The sequence below is a fragment of the Hippopotamus amphibius genome, chromosome 1, assembly GCF_030028045.1.
Source record: "Hippopotamus amphibius kiboko isolate mHipAmp2 chromosome 1, mHipAmp2.hap2, whole genome shotgun sequence".
NCBI classification, from domain to species: Eukaryota; Metazoa; Chordata; class Mammalia; order Artiodactyla; family Hippopotamidae; genus Hippopotamus; species Hippopotamus amphibius.
Window position 1 is genome coordinate 106,655,076 of NC_080186.1, and position 23,947 is coordinate 106,679,022.

General features: G+C 43.8%; 1 protein-coding gene across 1 annotated transcript; it reads left to right on the forward strand.

Annotated features, from left to right (window-relative positions):
* Positions 1-1,396: 1,396 nt before the first annotated feature.
* LOC130834609 (myomegalin-like) lies at positions 1,397-22,522 on the forward strand. The gene is given in 13 exon segments (XM_057704988.1): positions 1,397-1,475; positions 3,439-3,570; positions 4,257-4,376; positions 5,828-6,017; positions 6,623-6,747; positions 15,212-15,451; positions 16,803-16,919; positions 17,475-17,702; positions 18,806-18,831; positions 18,834-18,986; positions 20,071-20,209; positions 20,774-20,820; positions 22,481-22,522. Coding segments are annotated over 13 exon segments (1,638 nt in total).
* The last annotated feature ends 1,425 nt before the right edge of the window (positions 22,523-23,947 follow it).

Sequence of the window (23,947 nt, forward strand, 5' to 3'; positions counted from 1 at the left end):
TTGGTGGCAGCAGAGTCACCACACAAACCTTGACCATAAGCCTTTCTGTCCAAAAGCACCAGGAACCCATGGTTGAATTTCAGGGGACATTAGATCAAACATACGTATTTCCATTAGTAAGACAAAAATATCTGAAGGGGGACTTCCCTGGTTACACAGTGGTTATGAATCCACCTGCCAATGCAGGAAACACGGGTTCGATCCCTGGGCGGGGAAGATACCACATGCTGCAGAGCAACTAAGCCGGTGTGTCACAACTCCTAAGGCTGTGCTCTAGAGCCCTCGAGCCACATCTACTGAAGCCCATACGTCTAGAGCCTGTGCTCTGCGGCAAGAGAAGCCATCGCAATGGGAAGCCTGCACACTGCAATGAAGTAGCCCCGCTAGCCACAACTAGAAATAAAGCCCATAAGTAGCAACAAAGACCCAATGCAGCCACAAAATGTTAAGTAATTAAAAAAAAAACTGAAGGACATTCTCCAAAAATAATTTTATTGCTGTTCAATAGTCTTCTGTTGATACTCAGTTATCAATCTTGGCTGACACAATGGGACCAAGGTACCCATGAGTATTAAATACATCATCGTCATTAATTTAAAAAATATATCAATATGTATGTGATTCTCTATAAACATCTGGCTCCTGTGTTATGGGTCATCTTCCTGAGAGCAGGTGCTCTGCGTGCCTTGTTCCCCCCTCCTCCCCAGTGCCTGCTCAAGAGCCTGCCACATAGAACATTCAGTAAATACTTGTCAAGCAGTATTTATGTACTGCTAGTTACCAGGAGTTACTAACTTTTACCAGTGTCATCTACTCTCTACCCTAATTCCGATCAGTTTCTACCCTAGGTCTGTGCAAAAGCAATGAAAGCACAGTCCTAGGAAAAGCAGTCCAAGATGCAAATACCAACTCCACCATGCACCTAGCTTGCTTTACATGGTGATTTCATTACCCCCTTGGAACATATGGATCGCAAGTTTAATAGAGAACACTGTACAATGTAAAAGAGAGAAAATAGTATTAACCTTGGATGAGTAACTGTGATATCATGCAGCAGACAGGCTCCAATCCCTGGGCACTAGATGCACCCTATAGAACACTACGTCACGGTCACTATGGGACTGTTAAAAACTTCTGGGGAGACGGCACAAGAAACTGCATTTCAGACAAAAATCTGAAGGAGATTCTCACGCGAGGAAAGGCCGAACCATTAAAGAAACAGCCTAGGAATCCCCAGTGGCAACAAGGATGACGCAGCTTAAGTACAGCACGTCCCTTGGCAAGGTGGCCTCTCAAGGAGAAGTGTCTCCTTTCCCAGGATGGGGGCCCAACCCCGCCCAGCCCCACTCTCCTCCAGGGGCAGCACAGCGCTGGGCAGCAGTGGCCATGGGACAGGATGTGGCCTCCGGCAGAGAGCATATGTGGGGACCTCTCCCCGGGCTCCTGCGGGTATCAGCCCAGATCCAAACCCACAGGTAAAGCACAAAGCCGAGCAGCTCCGCCTGTGAAGTGAAATCTCGTTGAGGAGCCACCCCTTTCCTACCTGGGCGGCTCTTCCATTTCTCCTCTGGTGTCTGGCTCACGGCGTGGGGATAAAAGGAAAGGGCCCTTTCAGTGCTTAGTTCTTCCTGAGTGCATCCGTTATCCTCCCTGCCCAGGGCCTCGGTGCTGAGCAGGGGTAGGAGCAAGTCCGCGGCCACCTCTGTGCTCTCACATTCATGTCCTTCTCTGTCCCTGCAGCCTGGGCCCCTCGCAGCCCACTCTCAGACCCTTCCAGAATGCCAGGCACCAACAGTCACAGAACATTCTTCCATCAGTCAGGAGTTGTACAGAAAGGGAGGCGTTTCTACACAGACCCCCACCCCATAAACATGTCTTGTGGAGAAAACCCAATTTAAACTCTCCCTCTCACTCCTAGCTCCCCTGGTCAGGTCCAAGAGGCATCTCACCACCTGGACAGGTGTAGCTGTACGGGAGAATGCTGGGATGCAGCTCAGTGCCAACAGCAAGAGAACTGTGATCTTCAGAAAAAGGCTGTGTCTAAAGCAAAATGAGGCAGTTGACGTAGTCTGTCATTGGCACCCCTCCCACTGCTCTTTTCTGCATCCTTTTTCTTTTCTTGGGGGTGTTTTTCCCAACTCTCTAATCAGCTTTCAGACGCCTGGATCGGTGCCATACTGACAAGGAGCAGGCCCTACTGGAGATGTTATCAGGCAAACACAGATGCAGCCATTCGTGTGGTGGACAGTTGTGACCGAGACCTAACTGGCTTTTCTAAATCAGAGTTAGTTTCTGTGTTGGAGGAAGAAGAGCAGAGAAAAGCCTTTTTAGTGCTGTTTGCTAGTAAAAGAGACATGGGCCAGGCCATGTCTCCCTTGGAGATGGCATATTCACTTGGGTTACCAGCTTGGAGGACTAAGAATGGCAAGTATTGAAAACTTCAGCCACCAAAGGCACTGGCCTTGACGAGGCAATGGAACGGTTCGTTGAAACACTAAGGGAAGGCAGTAGTACAATCACTCCAGCTCCTCTGCAGTGGACACCACCTGACATGTCCCTGTGGAAACAGTTAAGTGGGCTTTCTTCCTTTCACGTTAAAAGTAATTTGAGGGAAGCATTGAGTAGTAGTCATTAACCACATAGGATGAGCTGACGTGAGGACCTAACTTTTACCTTAGGCCTTCTCTCTAAGGGTGGAGGAAGGGCTTTGTCCCTTGCTAACAAATGTTCAGTCAAGGGTCAGTAAGAGGAAAGGTAGTAGGGTAGAGGAGAGGCCTGCCTCATTATGTGCAAACTTAGCTCAGGAGATGGCCAGACGTTTAGCAAGTGCTAGGCCGACTTCCACAGCCTTCAGTGATTTTTTTAAAATTTATTTATTAGTGTATTTATTTATTGGCTGCATTGGGTCTTTGTTACTGCACGTGGGCTTCTCTGTGCAGTGGCTTCTCATGTTGCAGAGCAGGGGCTCTAGGCGTATGGGCTTCAGTACTTGTGGCACATGGGCTCAGTAGTTGTGGCGCATGGGCTTAGTTGCATGTGGGATCTTCCCAGACCAGGGATCGAACCCATGTCCCCGAACTGGCAGGGGGATTCTTAACCACTGCGCCACCAAGAGAGTCCCTTCAGTGATGTTTTTTTAAACCATGTGAAACCCCTGACACTTAGCACCTACCCTAGTAACTGTACATGTGCACTTACAACTCCCTTACACACACCCCTGTATGGAGGAGGCCTATGGGGCTTGGTTAGCATCAGCTGTCCTGTGTTTGAAGCCAACTGACTCTTTAAACAAGTCACCTGAGCTTCTAGATGCCCCTGTGAGAGGACAGTGATGTTTAGGGATCTTGCTGGCAGAGCCCCAGCCCCTAACGTGGGCTCCAAAGGCAGGGGGCCAGCTTCTCATCTCCAACCTCCTCCTGCCCTGCTGGGTGGCTGCAGGGACTGACCTGCTACATGAGCATCTTGGTGAAATCCAGAACCTGCGCCAGCGCCTGGAGGAGTCCATCTGCATTAACGACTGCCTGGGGGAGCGGCTGGAACACAGGCTCAGCTCCACTGCCCACGGAAGCGGTAGGAGAGGCCCTCGGCTTCCTATTTCTGGTCATAAATTAGGGAGAATATGAAAGTTGTCCTTGGGCAGAGCTTCAAAATTTTCAAAGCACCTTGGTCTGCTTCCCTCCACTTGCTCCTTACAGTCAACAAGGCAGGGGGGTAAGTACTATTCTCCTCCCTTTGCAGCTGCATCTGAGCTCAGAGAGTAGCTTTCCTCACTGCACATCTAACCAGCTATGGTCCCCAGAATCCTCTCTCTCATCCATCCTTAACCTGCTCACATGCTGCCTGCTGACTTCTGTGCCCTGGTCCTGTGATTGGCAAGTGGTAGAGCCAGGTCTGCAGGGCCTCCCCCAGCCGCTTCCCGAGGTGGCCTTCCTCCCCACACTCTCCCCCAGGCTGCTGACACTTGGAGGCCGTCCCTTCCACACGCCCTTGTCCTGCCCACACCGCAGCAGCCGCTATTTAGGGAGGAGAGCCTCCTGAACAGCTGCAGCCAGGGCATGCGAAATGCATGCAAAGAACCCACGCAGAGGAGCCCCTCGAAAGCCAGGCATTCGGCCCAACAGGCTTTAGGCCCAGGACTCAAGTCCTCAGGGTTTTCTGCTGGGTTGAGACAGTGCGTTTGGAGACACAGAGTGAGCAACACAGGGAGGCTCTGATACCCAACTGTGTGACTTGCCTGCTTGCACTTCCCGAGACAGGACCCACCTCTAACTTCTACAATCCAAGCCTGGAGTCCACGCCTCAGCTCTGCAGTGAGAACAGAGTCCTTAGGGAAGAAAACCGGAGCCTTCAGGCTCAGCTCAGTCATCTTTCCAGAGGTGAGTGGTCAAAAGCCACAAACTGTGGTCACTCTTGGGTCCCTTTTTTCCCTGGCCACACCAGTCAGCAACTGGAGAAGCAAAGAGACAAAAAAGAGAGAACTGAGCTACCCAGACCCATCAACCCCAACTCCCAGAGCTATTATCAGCCTAGAAAGGGCTGCTTCCTGACAATTCCCACCCATGGGTCCTTAGACTCCTAGGCTCCAAGGATGAGGAGCTCTAGTAAACCCACCACTTCTGTGCAACCCACATTCAGTCATTAGCTATCAAACTGGATACCAGTTAGTGCCTGTTCTACCTGCACACAACTCACAGCTAGTTTGGACCCAGGAAAGGAAGGAACATGAAGCCTGTGTGCTCTCTCAGGTTTCTCCAGACTTTGCTGCAGCTCTCTGTGTCCCTCCCAGTGCTGATCTGCTATCCCCATGTCTCCTCACCACCTCCCTACTCATATACCCAGGGCTCCTCTTTGGTCCCTAGTCCTCATGACTCTGTGTCTGGAGGTGCTACCAAAACGTCCTCCAGAGCGTTCCCAACACTATTCAGTGGGCATCCACGTGTGGGCATCATTTCCTGTGTGGCCTGGGGGACAGCTGACCTTAGTGTTAGTTGACTTAATGAAATCAATGTTTTCAATCACAAATTATTTTTATTTACAAATATTTATTGAATAGCCATAACAGACAAAGAATAGTGGCTAAGAGGATGAAGCCCAGAATGAAAGAATGCTTGTGGAAAGGAAAAAGACATCAAGAGATATTGCCAAGTTAGCCTCCTCAGAGCAAGAGATGTGAGAGGAAAGGTCACCATTTGGGAAGATAACAAAAGCCATAGATAAGGGAGAAGGTAGAACTACTAAACTACCACTGTGTGCCTGGAAAGACCAGAACAGACCTCACAGGTGAGAAGACAGGAAGATTTAAATGAGCTCAGTCTGCCAGGCCCAGGTGATTCCACCCCAGACGACTGACAGCACCAGAGCCCTGTTCTCAGAGTCCCTGTCAATAGCCTTTGAGAAATCCTGAAGATCAGAGAGATGCTGCCAGACCAGGAAAGAACAGAGGGCTCTCTTTTCAATATGATGAAAATACTATATACTAAAAACTGTAGTCAAGAAATTTTTATGTTGATCCCTGGAAAAACTCAAGAATGGATTATTGCACAGTAGGTATGTGAGCGGTTAGAAAATAAAGAGCGTTAGGAAGCAGAGTGTTTTCTCTAAAAGCATGGTGGGCCGTATTAAATCAGGGGATCAAAGGGCATTGCAGAGAAAGAGGTTCCCATTCCCCTGAGTGTGTGGACAGTCAGACAGTCACTTTGCCTCCCCTGGCAGCATAAGCTGGCCTTCCTTTTGCCTTAGTTCTGATTGTCATGATGGATATGCTTGGGCTCATCTTCCTGTGACCTTTGGCCCTACAATATAAGTACTCCTGTGTTCTGCTCACCAGAGCACTCCCAGGAAACAGAATGTCTGAGGGAGGCTCTGCTGACCTCTCGATCCCAACTTCAAGAGCTGGAAATGGAGCTAGAGCACCAAAAGGTGGAACGACAGCAGCTTTTGGAAGACTTGAAGGAGAAGCAACAGGAGATCTTGCATTTCCAGGAGGAACGGCTATCTCTCCAGGGGAAAGACTCCAGGTTAGAGGGAGCCCATTGATAAGGAAGGTGGCCCCATTTTCGGATTTAGAAAAAGGGATATTGGCAAGACAGTTAATGGTCCTTTTTGGAAACCTCAATATCCCCTCTGCTAATCTGGATTTATGGGTAACTTTGAACAGAAGGAAGGACTTCTCTGGGAATGCCTTTTTCACTCCAAAGTTGAGAGAGTAAAACCCTGTTATGGAAGCCTTCAGCATATCAGATTCTACAGAAAGTACATTCTTGTGCTTCCAGTTAGTTTTAGGATGTTAGTCCCTCCATAACCTAGGAAGCTTCTACACCAGCCATAATGGTAGTCCCCAGCATAAACCCTGTAACTTCTTGACAACATGAAAAGAGCACTGTGGGGCAGTAAGAATACCAGGTAGTGTGTCCTAGGTATGGTAGCTAATGGCATGACTCCAAGCAAAGTTACTTTACCTTCCTGAGCCTCTGTTGCCACATCCGTAAATTAAAAGCAATGGTTTTCATGACCCCTGAGTTGACATCTAGGGCTGAAATTCTATGATGCCAAAGTTGGCTCATAGCCTCTTGCCCTGGTGGGGCCCTACCAGCTCAGTGGTCCCTTGCTTCTCCCCTGACAGGCTGCAGCATAAGCTGGCCCTCTTGCAGCAACAGTGTGAAGAGAAACAGCAGCTCTTCCAGTCCCTCCAGTCAGAGCTGCAGATCTACGAGGCACTTAATGGCAATTCCAAGAAGGGGCTGAAAGGTATGTTTTCCCCTCTTCCCCACCCTATGAGCTTCCCTGCTCTCGCTAAGGATCCTGATGAATTCTTTACCTTGGGAGTTGTGGAGATCTTGGAAACCTACCTTGTTCTGTCTCAGAAAAAAACCTCAGTCATTGAGGGTCCCAATAAGAAGAGAGGGGCGCTCTCACACACAAAGCCCAGAGGTTGGTGACATGAGCAAGATACAGCCTAGACATCCTTAAAAATAGGCCACAAGAGTCAAACTTCACCCACCTGGATGGTCTGAGACAAGTTAATCAAAGTCCAGATTATACAATGATTCAAAAAAAAAAATACAAAGAACTATCCTGATGGTATCATCATTTGAAGACATCTCAAATGTTGTGAATTCTGATCACCCATGCAGCCAATGTTGCAGGCAACCTGCTCCCACCCTGACCTTTCCCCAGTGAGAAAATTCAAAGATTTTTTAAAGAAATTTTTATTCTGGATATAATTAACCAGAAAAATAATTTGCAGATATTTTCTCCAAGTCTTTTTAGTGTCTTTGAAAGGCAAAACATTTAAATTTTGTTGAAGGTTAATTAATCCATTTTTTTCTATCATTTATGCTTTTCTTCATGTTGTAGCTAAAAAATCTTTATCTCAAGATCATAAAGATTTCCTTGTATTTTTCTTCTTGCAGTTTTATAGCTTTTGCTCTTATGTTTAGGCGTACATTTCATTTTGAGTTAATTTTGTATATGATGTGAGAAAAAGGTTAAAGTTCTTTTTGTCCCATATTGATATCCAGTTTTTCCAGCACCATTTGTTACAAAGACTACCCTTTTCCCATTGAATTACCTTGGCAGCTTTGTTGACAATCAGTTGACCATAACTGCTGTTAGTAGGATTTTGTAATTTTTGGTATACTCATCATTCTTATTTTAATTTATATATAAATATTTCTCATGTGTGGAATACATGTGTGTGGGATAACATTTTTATTTCAATTGCCAAATAAAATTTTTTGCTAAGATATAGAAACACAATTGATTTTTCATCACCATGACATTGATTGGCATCTCTATTGAAAAACAATTGCCAAGGCAAAAAAAAAAATTACTAGCCAATATATGTGAGTCTACTTCTGAATTCTCCATTCTGTTCCGTTAATCAATATGCCTATTCTTACACCAGTACCAAACTGTCTTCATTGTTAGTTTTATAGTAAATTTTGAAATCAGGTTCAGTCTTCACACTTTTTTCTCTTTTTATTTTTTTTCTCTTTTTAAAAATTTTTTAAAATTTATTTTTTATATTGGAGTATATTTGATTTACAATGTTGTGTTCATTTCAGATGTACAGAAAAGTGATTTAGTTATACGTATACATATATCTATGTTTTTCCGAATCTTTTCCCATATAGGTTATTACAGAGTATTAAGTAGAGTTCCCTGTGCTATACAGTAGGACCTTGTCGATTATCTATTTTATATTAGAATGTATATATGTTAATCCCAGCCTCCTAATTTATCCCTCTCCCACCTCCTTTCCCCTTCAGTAACCATAAGTTTGTGTTTTCTAAGTTCATGAGTCAGTTTCTGTTTTGTAAATAAGTTGGTTTGTATCATTTTTTAAGATTCCACATATAAGTGATATCATGATATTTGTGTTTCTCTGACTTACTTCACTTAGTATGATAATCTGTAGGTCCATCCATGTTGCTGCAAATGGCATTATTTTGTTCTTATGGCTAAGTAATATTCCATTGTATATATGTACCATATCTTCTTTATCCATTCATCTGTTGATGGACATTTAGGTTGCTTCCATGTCTTGGCTATTGTAAATAGTGCTGAGGTGAACATTGGGGTGCAAGTACCTTTTTGAAGTATGATTTCCTCCGGATATATGCTCAGGAGTGGGATTGCTGGATCATATGGTAGCTCTACTTTTAATTTTTTAAGGAACCTCCATACTGTTCTCCATAGTGGCTGTACCACTTTACATTCCCACCAACAGTATAGAAGGGTTCCCTTTTCTCTACATCATATCCAACATCTATTGTTTGTAAATTTTTAGATGATGGACATTCTGACCTCATTGTGGTTTTATTTGTATTTCTCTAATAATTAGCAATGTTGAGTATCTTTTCATGTGCTTTTTGGTCATCTGTATGTCTTCTTTGGAGAAATGTCTATTTAGATATTCTGCCCATTTTTTGATTGGGTGGTTTATTTTTTTCAATATTGAGCTGCATTTGCTGTTTGTGTATTTTGGAGATTAATCCCTTGTTGGTCACATTGATTGCAAATATTTTCTCCCAATCTGTGGGTTGTCTTTTCATTTTGTTGATGGTTTCTCTTGCTGTGCAAAAGCTTTTAAGTTTAATTAGGTCCCTTTTATTTATTTTGGTTTTTATTTCATTACTCTAGGAGATGGATCCAAAAAGATATTACTGCAGCCTATGACAAAGAGTGTTCTGCCTATGTTTTCCTTTAAGAGTTTTATAGTATCTGGTCTTACATTTAGATCTTTAATCCATTTTGAGTTTATTTTTTGTGTATGGTGTTAGAATGTTCTAATTTCATTCATTTACATGTAGCTGTCCAGTTTTCCCAGCACCACTAATGGAAGAGACTATCTTTTATCCATTGTATAATCTCGCCTCCTTTGTTGTTGATTAATTAACCATAGATGTATGGGTTTATTTGTGGGATTTCTATCCTGTTCCATTGATCTATAAGTCTGTCTTTGTGCCAATACCATACTGCTTTGATTACTGTAACTTTGTAGTATAGTCTGAAGTCAGGGAGCCCAATTCCTCCAGTTCCATTTTTCTCTCTCAAGATTGCTTTGGCTATTTGGGGTCTTTTGTATCTACATACGAATTTTAAGATTTTTTGTTCTAGATCTGCAAAAAATGCCATTGGTAATTGGATAGGGACTGCATCAAATCTGTAGATTGCCTTGGGTGGTATAGTCATTTTGACAATATTAATTCTTCCAATCCAAAAACATGGTATATCTTTTGATCTGTTTGTGTCATCTTCTATTTATCAGCATCTTATAGTTTTCAGAGTACAGGTCTTTTGCATCCTTAGGTAGGTTTATACCTAGGTAGTTTATTCTTTTTGATGTGATGATAAATGGGATTGTTTCTTGAATTTCTTTTTCTGATCTTTTGTCATTAGAGTATAGAAATGCAAGAGATTTCTGTGCACTAATTTTGTATCCTTCAACTTTACCAAATTCATTGATGAGCTCTCATAGTTTTCTGGTAGCATCTTTAGGATTTTCTGTGTATAGTATCATGTCATCTGCAAACAGTGACAGTTTTACATCTTCTTTTTCAATTTGGTTTCCTTTTATTTCTTTATCTTCTCTGATTGCCATGCCTAGGACTTCCAAAACTATGTTGAATAAAAGCAGTGAGAGTGGACATCCTGATCTTAGAGGAAATGCTTTCAGCTTTTCACCATTGAGTATGATGTTAGCTGTGGGTTTGTCATATATGGCCTTTATTATGTTGAGGTAGGGTCCCTCTATGCCCACTTTCTGGAGAGTTTTTATCATAAATGGCATTGGATTTTGTCAAAAGCTTTCTCTGCATCTATTGAGATGATCATATCATTTTCATCCTTCAATTTGTTAATGTGGTTTATCACACTGATTGATTTATGGATATTGAAAACTCCTTGCATCCCTAGGATAAATCCCACTCGATCCTGGTGTGTGACCTTTTTAATGTATTGTTGGATTTGGTTTGCTAGTATTTCCTTGAGTATTTTTGTATCTATATTCATCAGTGATAGTGGCTTGTAATTTTCTTTTTTGTGGTATCTTTGTCTGGTTTTGGTATCACAGTAATGGTGGCCTCATAGAACGAGTTTGGGAGTGTCCCTTCCTCTGCAATATTTTGCAATATTTTCAGAAGGATAGGTGTTAACTCTTCTCTGAATGTTTGATAGAATTTGCCTGTGACACCATCTGGTCCTGGGCTTTTGTTTGCTGGAAGTGTTTTAATCATAGTTTCAATTTTAGTAATTGTGATTGGTCTATTCATATTTTCTATTTCTTCCAGGTTCAGTTTTGGGAGATTGTACCTTTCTAAGAATTTGCCCATTTCTTCTAGGTTGTCCATTTTATTGGCATATAGTTTCTTGCAGTAGTCTCTTATGTATCTTTATATTTCTGTGGTGTCCATTGTAACTTCTTTTTCATTTCTAATTTTATTGATTTGAGCCTTTTCCCTTTTCTTCTTGGTGAGTCTGGCTAAAGTTTATTAATTTCGTTTATCTGTTCAAAGAACCAGCTTTTAGTTTAATTGACCTTTTCTACTGTTTTCTTTATCTCTATTTTATTTATTTTTCAGAGGAGAAATAAATAAATTTATGTGTAAGGTTAGGTTGTTTATTTGAGCTTTTTCTTCTTTGCTGAGGTAAGACTGTATTGCTATAAACTTCCCTCTTAAAACTGCTTTTGCTGTGTCCCATAGGTTTTGGATCATTGTATTTTTGTTTTCATTTGTTTCTTGGTTTCTTTTTTTTTACTTCCTCTTTGATTTCTTCAGTGATCCATTGGTTGGTTAGAAGCATATTGTTTTGCCTCCACGTGTTTGTGTTTTTTACAGTTTTTTTTTCTGTATAGCCGATTTCTAACCTCATAGTGTTGTGATCAGAAAAGATGCCTGATATGATTTCAATTTTCTTAAATATTTCAAGGCTTACTTTCTGGCCTAGCCTGTGGTCAATCCTGGACAATGTTCTGTATGCAATTGAGAAGAATGTATATTCTGCTACTTTTGGATGGAATTGCTCTATAAATATCAATTAATTCCATCTGGTCTAATGTGTCATTGAAGGCCTCTGTTTACTTATTGATTTTCTGTCTGGATGACCTGTCCATTGATGTAAGTGGAGTGTCCCCGACTGTTATTGTGTTACTGTTGATTTCTCCTTTTATATCTGTTAACATCTGCCTTATATATTGAGGTGCTTCTATTTTGGGTGCATATATATTTACAATTGTTATATATTCTTCTTGGATTGATCCCTCGACCGTTATGTAGTTTTTTCTTTGTTTCCTATGATAATTTTTATTGTAATGTCTATTTTGTCTGATATGAGTATTACTATTGCAGCTTTCTTTTGATTTCCATTTGCATGGAGTATCTTTTTCCATCCCCTCACTTTCAGTAAGAATGTGTCCCTAGATCTGAAGTGAGTCCCTTGTAGACAGCATATATATGGGTCTTGTTTTTGTATCCATTCTGCCAGTCTGTGTCTTTTGGTTGGAACATTTAATCCATTTACATTTAAGGTACTTATTGATATGTATATTCTCCTTGCTGTTTTGGTAATTGTTTTGGATTTGTTTTTGGAGGTCTCTTTTCTTCCCTTCCTCTTTTGTTCTCTTCTCTTGTGACTTGATGATTATTTTTAGTGTTGTGTTTGGGTTGATTTTTCCTTTTGTGTGTTTGTATATTAATTGTAGATTTTTGATTTGCAGTTACCATGAGGTTTTGAGATAGCAGTCTATATATATATATATATATATATATATATATATATATATATATATATAAGATTGCAATCAAATTGACAAAAATTAAATTTATATATATATATATAAATCTTTATATATATAAAGATTGTTTTAAGTTGCTGGTCTCTTACTTTCAAATGCATTTCCAATATCCTGCATTTGTACTCTCCTCACAATTGCTGGTTTTGATATCATATTTGTGTGCAGATGATTTCCTACCTTTACAGTATGCTTGCCTTACCAGTGAGCTTTCCCATTCATAATTTTCTTGTTTCTAGTTGTGGCCTTTTCTTTTCTGACTAGAGAAATTCCTTTAGCATTTGTTGTAAAGCTGGTCTGTGGTGCTGAATTCTCTTAGCTTTTACTTCTCTGTAAAGCTTTTGATTTCTTTGTCAAATCTGAATGAGAGCCTTGCTGGGTAGAATATTCTTGGTTGTAGTTTCTTCCCTTTCATCACTTTATATATATTGTGCCACTCCCTTCTGGTCTGCAGAGTTTCTGCTCAAAAATCAGCTGATAACCTTATGGTGATTTCCTTATATGTTATTTGTTGCTTTTCCCTTGTTTCTTTTGATATTTTCTCTGTCTTTAATTTTTGTCAGTTTGATTACTATGTGTCTTAGTATGTTCCTCCTTGAGTTTATCCTATATGGGAGTGTCTGTGCTTTCTGGACTTGGGTGATAATTTTCTTTCTCATGTTAGGGAAGTTTTCAGCTGTTATCTCTTCAAATATTTTCTCAGGCCCTTTCTCTCTCTCTCTCTCTCCTCCTTCTGGGACCCCTATCATGCGAATGTTGGTGCATTTAATGTTGTCCCAGAGATCTCTTAAACTGTCCTCATTTATTGTCATTCTTTTTTCTTTATCCTGTTCCATGGCAGTGATTTCCACCATTCTGTCTTCCAGCTCACTTATCCATTCTTCTGCCTCATTTATTCTGGTATTGATTCCTTCTAGTGTATTTTTCATTTCAGTTCTTGTATTATTCAACTCTGTTCTTTGTATCTTCTAGCTCTTTGTTAAACATTTCTTGTATCTTCCCAATCTGTGTCTCCATTCTTTTTTCCAAGATTTCAAGTCCTCTTTACTGTCATTACTCTGAATTCATTTTCAGGTAGATTGCCTATTTCCACTTCATTTAGTTGTTCTTCTGGGGTTTTATCTTGTTCCTTCATCTGGAACATATTTCTCTGCTGTCTCATTTTTTCTAGCTTTCTGTGTTTGTGGTCTTCTTTCTGCAGGCTGCAGGATTTTATTTCTTCTTGCTTCTGATGTCTGACTCCTGGTGGGTGAGGTTGGTCTAGGGGCTTGTGCAGGCTTCCTCGTGGGAGTGACTGGTGCCTGCTGACTAGTCAGTGCAGTTGGGTCTTGTCCCTTTGGTGGAAAGGGCCAGGTAAAGGGGTATGTTTAGAGGCAGCATTGGACTCCGGACAACTTTATGGAGCCTGTCTGCTGATGGGTGGTCCTTTGTTCCCATCCCCTTGGTTGTTTAACCTGAGGCAACCCAGCATTGGGCCTGTAGGCTGTTGGGTGGGACCAGGTCTCAGTGCCAAAATGGCAATCTCCAGGAGAGCTCACGCTGTTGACTATTGCCTGGGGTTTCTGCCACCTGTGTCTATGTCCTCGCAGTGAGCCACAGCCAACCCCTGCCTCCCCTGGAGACCCTCCAAGACCTGGAGGTAGGTCTGGCCCTGGTTCCTATAAAGTCACTGCTTTGCCCTGGGTCACAGTGCTCATGAAACCTTGTGTGCCCTCTCTAAGAGTGGAGTCTCTGTTTCCCTCAGTCCTGTGGCGATCCTACACTGAAGCCCCACTTGCCAAATGCTCTGATATCTCCTCCTTCCTATTACAGACCCTCAGGCTGGGGAGCCTGACATGGGGCTCAGAACTCTCACTCCTATAATTATTTTAATTATAGTATAATATAAAAAATAATTATATATTATAATATATAAAATAATATAATTATTTTCCAGTTTGCAGGTCTCCCACCCACCTGATATGGGGTTTGATTATATCATGAAAGCACCCCTCCTACCATCTCATTGTGGCTTTGTCTTTGATGCAGAATATCTTTTTTGGTAGGTTCCAGATTTTTTTTGTTGATGGTCATTCAGCAATTAGTTGTGATTTTGGTGTTTTCATGAGAAGAGGTGAGCTCAGGTCCTTCTACTCTGCCACCTTGTCCTGCACTCCTCTTCATTTATCCCATTTAGTGGGAATATTCACATAGCTCATTGCAGAAATATTGATGTGTTTGGTTAAGGCCTGTGGCCCTGATGCAACTGGGTACATGTATTATGTGGTATATGCATCCTACTGCCTTGCTAAAAACCAAAACAAATTTTACCTTTTTAAATACATTTGACTTCAACATTTTTAGATGAGCACTTATGGTCTTGTAAAATATTTCTTAGATCTCTTCTTCCCCCAGTACATAGAAACAGGCTATGAGTGGTGAGTGAAGGTAAAAAGAACTTGAGAAGTCCAATTAGTTATGATCCCTGCTCTGTGGTACCCCACTCCCATTATTATTTGCTGCCCAAAGGCCTGATGTCTTCCTCCTGTCCTTTTGATTCCTAAATATGGAGGTCATCCATCTCCTTCTCCTTCAGCCCGTTCCCTTCTCTAGTTCAGTATTGATCTCCTGCCCTAGAAGACCCTGCTCTCTAGCCTGCAAGACTAAGGTTAATAAGGAGATGAAATAATAGGCTTGACTTCATCTGCCAATCAAATGCTCTCTAGATGCACAAGGGTCATTTGAGCCTCAAGGAAACTCCATGCTGGAGTGTAGGCCATTTCAGTGTGTGCCAGACCCCACACAGGAAAAGTGACATCTGTCATAGGTGTGTTCCTGGGACCTTGGTAGGAAGGAATGTCAGAGAGGAGTGTTCTGACAAATGCTTGGAAATATTTGGTTCAGTGCCACCAGACTCCCTCCTCTCTCTACTTTCAGCTTACACCTGGGATGCCTGTCACCAAGTCCCTTTGGGCAGTGACTTGAGCCGCCTGGTGGCAGAGATCCGAGCTTTGAGAGGGCAGCTGAAGCAGAGCATTCAGGTGAACAACTGTCTGCGACTGCAGCTTGCACAGCAGTTGGATGGTGGTGCCAGCAAAGCCAGCCTCAGCCCCTCCTCTGTTAACCAGAAATTCCCCAACAACACTGACCCTGGAAACAAGCAGCTGCTCTTCCAAGGTAGGAAGGAAAAGGAAATCAGCAAGCCCTCAGCCAAGGAGGAGGTCCCCAGGATGTCTGTGGTGGAAGGGACAATCTTACTTCTTCCACACTCCTTAAGATCATGGTGAAATCGAAGATGCTTTGATACAGTGCCTGAGATGATGGGATTTAGGGTCAGATCTGGCTCCAGATTCTGAGTTTGCCACTTACATGCTGTTTGCCTTGGGAAAAGTGTTTAAACTCCTCAGGCATTTAAGCCTTAGTTTCCTCATCCTTAACATGAAGATATGTATAATATATACTGTGCATAGTTATATGGAGCATTAAATGAAATAATTTACAACTGCCTGTCACAATAAGTACTCAACAATTAACAGCTATATATGTTAATGCTTATTCCTTATATTTGCAGAGTGCTTTAAAATTTACCATGTTTTCAGATAATTTTTCAAATAATTTCATCAGAGCTAGGGGAGGATTTACTATCTCTGTATTTCACATGAGAAAACTTAGGCATTGAGACAATTAACTGACGTGCTAAGGAGTTAAGAGGCCAACCCAGGATTCGAAGCAGAGGTTTTGATTTCCTGTCTGTTCCTTCTGCCTCCCTATGCTCTGTCTTGGTATTGCTTCTGCTCCTTCTCAGGCTTCCCTTCTCAGTGCCTCTGCGCAACACCAGCCAGGACTCATCCCCACTGGCTCAGTCACTCCTCCTCCCCATCCTACAGCACAGAGGCCTGAGCTGGAAAGCAGGTTCTAAGTCACATTTGCCTGAGCAGGATTATTTCTGTCTCTTCAGATATTTTCCAATTACTCCCCTGGAGGATTGCTGTCTGGTCTCCAATAGGGCACCTCAAATTCACCAAGGCTTATGTCTCCTATTCTTCTTATACTACTACATGCCTTCTAGTATGTCTCCCTTCTTATACTACTACATATTTTCTAGTACTGACTCACCAGAATGGTGATTAGAGTGCTGAGTTTAATCTGCCCATAAATCCATTCATTCTTTGATCAAATATTTTTAACATGTATACTGCATATATTTATGCATATTTATATTTAATTACAAAGCATTGTATTAGACATACTACATACAATATTATATTCAAATCTGGGGTTAGAAAAATATACCTAATAATGTTTCAAACTAGAAGTTGCTTTCTCATGGAACAGCCCTCAATTATAGGAACTTGATCCAAACTAAGTGATTTGTTTGCTATTGGTTTTGATTGTGGTACATGGGTGATGATTTTGTAAGAGGAGAGTCATGTTGCCGTAGACCCCAGTGGTGAAAACAGGCTGTGCATGTGTTTGGGGAGCAGTGTGTTCCAGGGTTTCTAAAGTTGTGGTTATTTGTACTCCCTAGATTCAGTTGCCTCCCCTCCAGTTCGGGATGTGGGCATGAATTCTCCAGTTCTGGTCCTCCCCAGCTCCTCTTCTGCTGCTTCTGGCTCAGAGACCACAACCTTCAACAGGAAAAATGGTAAATAGGGCAACTATGGGATTCAGGGTCTAATGATGGAAAATGACACTGCAAGTAACTTTTGGTTCTCTATAGGCACATTATCTGAATTTAGAGATTTTTCTCCACATGTCCCAAGGCCTTTAGCCCTACTCATTCCACCTTCTGTGGCTGCCTTTTTGGTCATTTTTCTTCTTCCTGTGGTTTTCCTATTGCTCTGGTATTGTTTCATTGCACTATAATCTCTTCCTTCTTGAAAGTGCTCTCTGTATCCAGCTTAATTTCCTTGTCTGTGTCTTCTCAACCCCCAAATTTAAAATTTTTAAGTATCTGTCCTGAATATTTCATTTGTCAATAAGGATAAAATTTGCCTCCTGGCAATTTTATCATTATGAGATGATGTAAGAAAGATTATAAAAATCTAGAACCCAGAATATCTATGGGCTTCACCCTTGTACTTTCCAAGACTGTCATTCTTGTCTGTGGCCTCTTTCACTATCTGATGTCCCTTTTGGATTGAACTAAGGATGACTATAAATAACAGTGTATTCTGTGTTATTGTGGTTTTATCTTCAGAGCTGGGTTTGGATGCTTCTCCAGTAATGAAGAACCCTCCCAAGCTGGAGGGTGATGCTACTGATGGCTCCTTTGCCAATAAGCATGGCCGCCATGTCATTGGCCACGTTGATGACTATAGTGCCCTAAGACAGCAGATTGAAGAGGGCAGACTGCTGGTCAAGAAGGTAGCATCCCTCGTGAGATCAACCTGCAACTTCCTTGGCCTTGAAGCTCTAGGCACGGAGATAATCATGTTTGAGCTCTTAGGTGCACCTTTTCCTTAGGCCGTTTCTTCTTCTGATTTTAGCTCCTTCTCCCACTATTTTTTTGCCTGCTCCACATCTCCTACCAATTGAGGATACATTTTCCATTTAATCTAGCTAGGCCTTTCATCTTCATCTGCTAATTTCACTACAAGCTCTGTTCTGGTTCCAGATGCAGCTGACTTGATATTTCCCCTCAGAACCACAGAATAGCAGGTGCAGCATTGCCATCCTCATCAGTAGAGCACATTAAGCATCAACATACATGCAATGCTGCACCCAGTACCCTTTGGTAGCTTATTATCTGCTAAAGTCACGCTGGCATATGACCGTCTGTGGGCAGCATAAAATCGCTTAATCAGTTGGCTGGAGATGGAGAATCTGCATCCATATGGGCAGATGTGTAGAAGGGGTGAGGAGCGTGGCAGACTGAGGAGGGGAGGAGAGCAGGCAGCAAGGTTTCTCAGAGCCCTTACCCAGGGAGAGATCCAGGTACCAGCTGCTTTGCTATCTGAGCTACTGGAGATGCACAGGCATGCAGGGACAGCCCTGCCCCCTGGAGCCCCCACACTAGAGAGGGAGCCCCACACCATACAACAAGGAGCTCCAGGCAGTGTTAGAAGTGCCCTGGGTATGAGGGCATGAACCCAGAATCAGCTATTATCCCAGGCAAGGAAAGTAACAGGTTCATGGGGTGGGGGGTGCCACTAGGGAATGTTCAGGTTCTCTGGGAAGGAGAACATGCCAGGTAAAGCGAGCGGCACCTCAGTCCTTTGAACCACAAATGGTGCAGCCCATTTGAAGCATAAGGTGTGATTCAGGGAAGGGCAAGGGGGACCAGTGCAAAAATAGGGACCATAGACTCTTGAGCATGAAGCAGGACTAGAAGCTAAAGAGTGTGCGGGAAGCTGGAATCAAATGAATTCTTGCAAGTTGGGTGGTCCCTCCTGAGGTCAAAGAACCTTGGCTTCCAGGTTAGGAAAGGATTTCACAGGTTCAAGCAGGCCCATGTCCATACCTCACTCACAAAGGAAGCTGAGGCCTGGGCTCAGCAAAAAAAAAAAAAAAAAAAAGTGATCTCTCAGCTGCAGGGATGCCCATGGCTACCACCCTCTTTTCCCAGGTGATGGGCAGTGAAGCCATCCATGAGCTCAGGAGCAGTGCCAACGCCCTGCACCACCGGCTGGAGGAGTCCGCCTCCCTCCTCACCATGTTCTGGCGAGCAGCCTTGCCAAGCTCCCATGGCCCTGCGCTGGGTGGCAAAGTGGTAAGAAGCCAGCATTCTCTACTGGATCTGCCCCCAAATATCCCCTGCCTCCTTGGTCGGCAGATCTTGAAGATAAGGAGCCAAATGGTCAGTTGGAACAAAGGGCACTTGAAGAGAGTGTCCCTGGAGGGAGGGAGACCTCTCCTCTGTGGTGGCTGCTTTCAGTGCAGCTCTGACTACATCCCTTCTCCCTCACCTCTGACCCCCAGGAGAAATAATCAAAGAGGAAAAGGAAAGGACATGGAGGAGGCAGAGACATGAGAGCCCTGGTAACCCATAAATGTTCCATCTCTTTAACTTTCTGAAGTCTCGCTGAGCTGAACTTCAGGGCCGTGTTAAAACATCAACATTCCCTTTCCCAACCTAACCCCACCCCCACCCCCAGGTCCACATCGTCAGGCAGGATCACAAAATGTCACCAGCAGTTGCCCAGCCTCTTTCAGTCCCCCACTGGAATCCCAGAAAATCACTTAAATCTGCATCTCTGGGTCAGGCCTGGGGAGAGCCAGCCTCCCCAAGGTGCTCTCAGACCTCAGGCAGCTCTCTGGTTGGTGAACTTAGATAGGCAGGTTTGAGAATCCCTCCCAGGGGTTCTAACTCCAGACTAAAATCACTGACACTTTAGGGGACTCATTTATGCTAAGTCCAAGGAGGGAGTGTTTTCCCATCTTGAGGTTCCCAGATACATTTACAAACTTGCTGACTCTCTCAGGTCAGACCTGTCTCTCAGGCATAATATTGCTAATGATCAAGTCTTACTTGTGATGCCCAAGTGATATAACCATGTCAGCACTAAATCGGAGCTCTTGTTCACAGCTGGGTTTCAGTGTGGCCTGGAGTCAGGTTCTCTGCAGCAACAGGCGTGTAGCCTGTGCTAATCTGCACGGGGGCTTCCAGGTCCTCAGTGTTCCCACCTCATGGCCCATCCTGAGCCATCACCAGCTGGAGGGTTTGAGAGGCTTTAACGAGGGGAATCTGATCCAGAAATAGTTAAGAAGATTGTAGAACCCTATTTAGAGTTGTAAAGAGCCACGAAACACAGGGTGCTTATGCCTTCTGACAGAGAGCCTGTCTTTCTTCCCAGGGAGAGTCCATGAAAAGGGAGCTTCTGGAACTGAGAACCAAACTATCCAGACAGGAGAGTCTCCTTCAGAGCACAGCTGAGCATCTGAAGACCGCCAACCAGCAGAAGGAGAGCTTGGAGCAGTTCATCTTCAGCCAGTGTGGGTGCTCCCAGCCAGGGAATGGGGCAGGGAATGAGGGGACCCTTCCAGGCTCCCCACTTGTGCTGTGAATGGACAGTGACCAGAGAGCCTAGGGGATGGGGGAGACTGATATGATGTCCCTGAACCTCCTGTGCCATCAGTAATCATGGAAGCAGAGGAGGGGATGCGGGCAGTTGAAAGGGGGCAGGCGGCAGGAGACCCCGAGCTGAGTGGCCAGTAAGACAGGCTTTACAAGAGAGTAGCACCGACATATATATATACTACCAACTGTAAAATAGATAGCCAGTGGGAAGTTGTTGTATAACAAAGGGAGTTCAACTCGAGGATGGAAGATGCCTTAGAGGACTGGGACGGGGAGGGTGGGGGGGGACTCGAGGGAGGGTGGGGGGGGGAGTCAAGGGAGGGAGGGAATACAGGGATATGTGTATAAAAACAAATGATTGAACTTGGTGTACCCCCAAAAAAATTATAAAAAAAAAAAAAAGGCAGGCTTTAGAACACATAAGGCAAGTATAGGCCATGCTGGTAATTTTGCCTTTGGGGGCTGTTTTGTTGTTTCAGTGACCAGGACACATGATGTTTTAAAGAAGGCAAGGACTAATCTGGAGGTAAGGAAACCATTGCAACAGTCAGAGCCATAGAGCCCACCCCAAACTTATTACCATGTGTCATTAGAGTGTGCAGGTGATCCTTGACCTGCTCTGACATTCCAGGAGGAGACTGCTGGTCCATCTGTAGGAGCACAGGTCCTCAGTGAGCATCCCTCTAGATTCAATCCCCATCAGGCCTCCCACTCCAATCGGCAATCTCCCCTGACCTCTCAGTTGACTCTCACTTTGCCATAATCTTCTCTCTTTATCCCAATTCTCTTTCTTTTATGCCAGGTCAGGAGTGGGGAGAAATGCAGTTCAGTTGATTATCGAGGTCAGAGGACATATGGAGTCTGCCCTGTGAGCTTTCAGTAAAGGGATCCTGAGGGCACTCATGTGTTCTGGGGTTTCCTAAACCACTATGTGAAAAAATCATGGAAAGATGCAACCTAATAAGCTGATTTCACTGCACACTATTGGGCTGAAAACAGCAATTTAATGTTGACATATTTTTCTTTAAGCAACAACACAAAAGAAAATCGTTGGGTTTTAGTGATCTAAAAGAGAATTTGGTAATAAGTAAAAACTGAAACTTAAAGGGAAAGATATTATCTATATGGTAGACATTTCTCTACATTCATTTAAAACACTAACATATTCTTTAGCAACCACTTTGAAGAAAAACTTGAGGTCTTAGAAATGGCTTAGAAATCAAAATTAAACCTTTTACCTTGGACTTTAAAGCTTTACCATAAGCAATTGTGTGTATTCCTAGGAATGTTCGTAAATTGTAACCTAAGGGAATGTTGACCCCACAGTGTGAAAATAGTTTGGGCCATAATTTAACTCTGTTTTTTTGTTTGTTTGTTTTGGTTTGGATTTTTTTTTCTAATTTCTTCTGTTTTTCTCTGATGATTCCTTTCTTTCCTGAGCCTTTCTAGAAGAATACTTACAAGATTGCCTCTGTAAAGCCTTATTCCTGTCCCAGCAAAGGTAACCCAACAGCCTCTCCTACCCGCTGGCTTCCCCAGTTTGGAAGTATCCTTCCCACTTCCCCTAGGCCATTGGAAAGATCCCGAAGCCTGGGTTCTAATCCCAGGCTTCTCACTAACTGCCTGTGCGGCTTTGTGGTCTCTCACAGAGACCCAATCTCTATGAGCCCACTGACCCTCATCTGTAAGATGTGGCACTAGACTTAGATGAACTCTGAGGTCCCTGCTGACCTAGCCCCTCCCTCTCCTCATCAAGTAAACAGAACGTGAATGTAACAGGTGGACCTCCATGCAAAATGTCCTCTCCTCCCTACAACAGGCTGTCTATATGTGCCTGTTTCATACTAAGCATGTCTTTTCCTGAGCAATCACAAAAGCCATCCTTTTGCTCCAAAGTGAATTGGAGAGTGAACTGGAACCTGAAGAGGGGGTGGTAGGATCTGGCTACCCGGTGTGCAGTGGCTTTGAGCAGAGATATGACCACAGGAGGTGGTGGGAAGCTTGTCCTCTAACCTGGTGGCACCAGTTGCTCCTCCAGACCTCAGCCCACCCCTTAGCTCATCCTCTTGACAGGCTCTCACCATGCTTCTGGCTTCTGTCACCACTCAGCGCTCGCTCCAGCCTCAGTTAGCCACCAGCAAGGGCTGATAATGGACTCAATTTGATTGTGTTCTTTTGGCCTCCAGGTGAAATCCCTAAGGGCTCTGCCACGCACTCCAGTCCTGTGACCCTTGCCTTCCAGGAGCCAGGCAAGAAGCGAAGCCACCAGAGGTCCTCCAAACAGCAGGAAGGAGGGGCCTGCCCCCCATCTTCACAGCTCCCTGTCTGCTGAGGAGGATCTGGGCCCCCCTCCTCCACACCTGCTGGAGGGTCTGGAAGGAGTCACAGATGTGGCCTGCTGGGGCAGGGTGAAAGGCAGAGGGGCTTTCCTGCGGTTGAGGAATAACCAGCCAAGGACCACTGGGCCCAGCACTAAGCAAAACAGGCACAGTTTGTAAGGACCTTGTGACACTGCTTTGAACACCCAAGGGGCATGGGAACCAGGAATAGTACATTTCTCACCCCTCATCACCTATCCCCAGAGGGTCAACTCAGGGGAAATGGGCCCTGCTCCCCAGCAGTGGAGCATGTGGTCCCAACACTGGAGCTCCACAGCAGATCTAAAAGCACAGGACTGAGCAGCAGTGCCCTGCAGGACAGTGTTGGCAGGGCCCTGATGACCTGACCTGGGTCAGTACAGCTGGGTCACAGTTACGTTTGGGGTCAGTCTACACGGCAGCACCTGAGAGCTTTGAATCCACATGGTGAAAGGGATGATTTCCAAATGCCATCTCATGCTTAGCCTAGATCTCCTATTTCTATTCTATTATGATCTCCAAAAAGTGTACTGACCATACTCTAAATATGCTGTCCTATTTTGTCATCCCAACTTCTCTCTGCAAAATTGGGACTGATGGCCACACCAAGCCCACTGAAAGTCTTGTGTAAAGCAAACCAGTGATCATTTTTAAGTGACATGTGAGGGGCCCCCAGTTGTGCTAAAGCCTAGTCTGTGTCTCCACAGTGCTTTTGAATGTGAGTATGTGTGTATAAATGTATGATATATATTTATATATGTTGCTATAGCGATATGTTGAAGGCCAGCATAAATGGTGGACAGGGTCAGTGAGAGGAAATGAAACAGTCTTTTTGGTGGCTATTAAAGCAAAATGTGTATAAAGAAATAAAGTTTTCTTTACCTGCTTAGTTTCTAATTTCTATACCAGTCCTCAGGGCGAAAGTGTAGAAATAGGAAAGACAAACTGTCATTTAAAAGCTCACCATCTGAAACAGAATCAAAATGGTGGAGGAGGTGGATGTGGCGCTCCCATCCCCCACAAACACATCAAAAAATACATTGACATGTAGAGCACTTCTCACTGAAAACTGGCAGAAGAACTCCTGTAAACTAATGCTGCAAGAAAGATCTGCTTGTAACTGGGTAGGACATAAAAAAAAAAAAAAAGAAACAGGTCAGGACCTGGGTCCCTGGGAGGCATCTGCAAGGAGGAAAGGGTTCACAAGGGTAGACCCTGGCTCTGGGGAGTGAGCAGGTAGAATCACAATCTGGGTATCCCAGTCATGAGATCCTATATGGATTGGCCAGGCCCTCT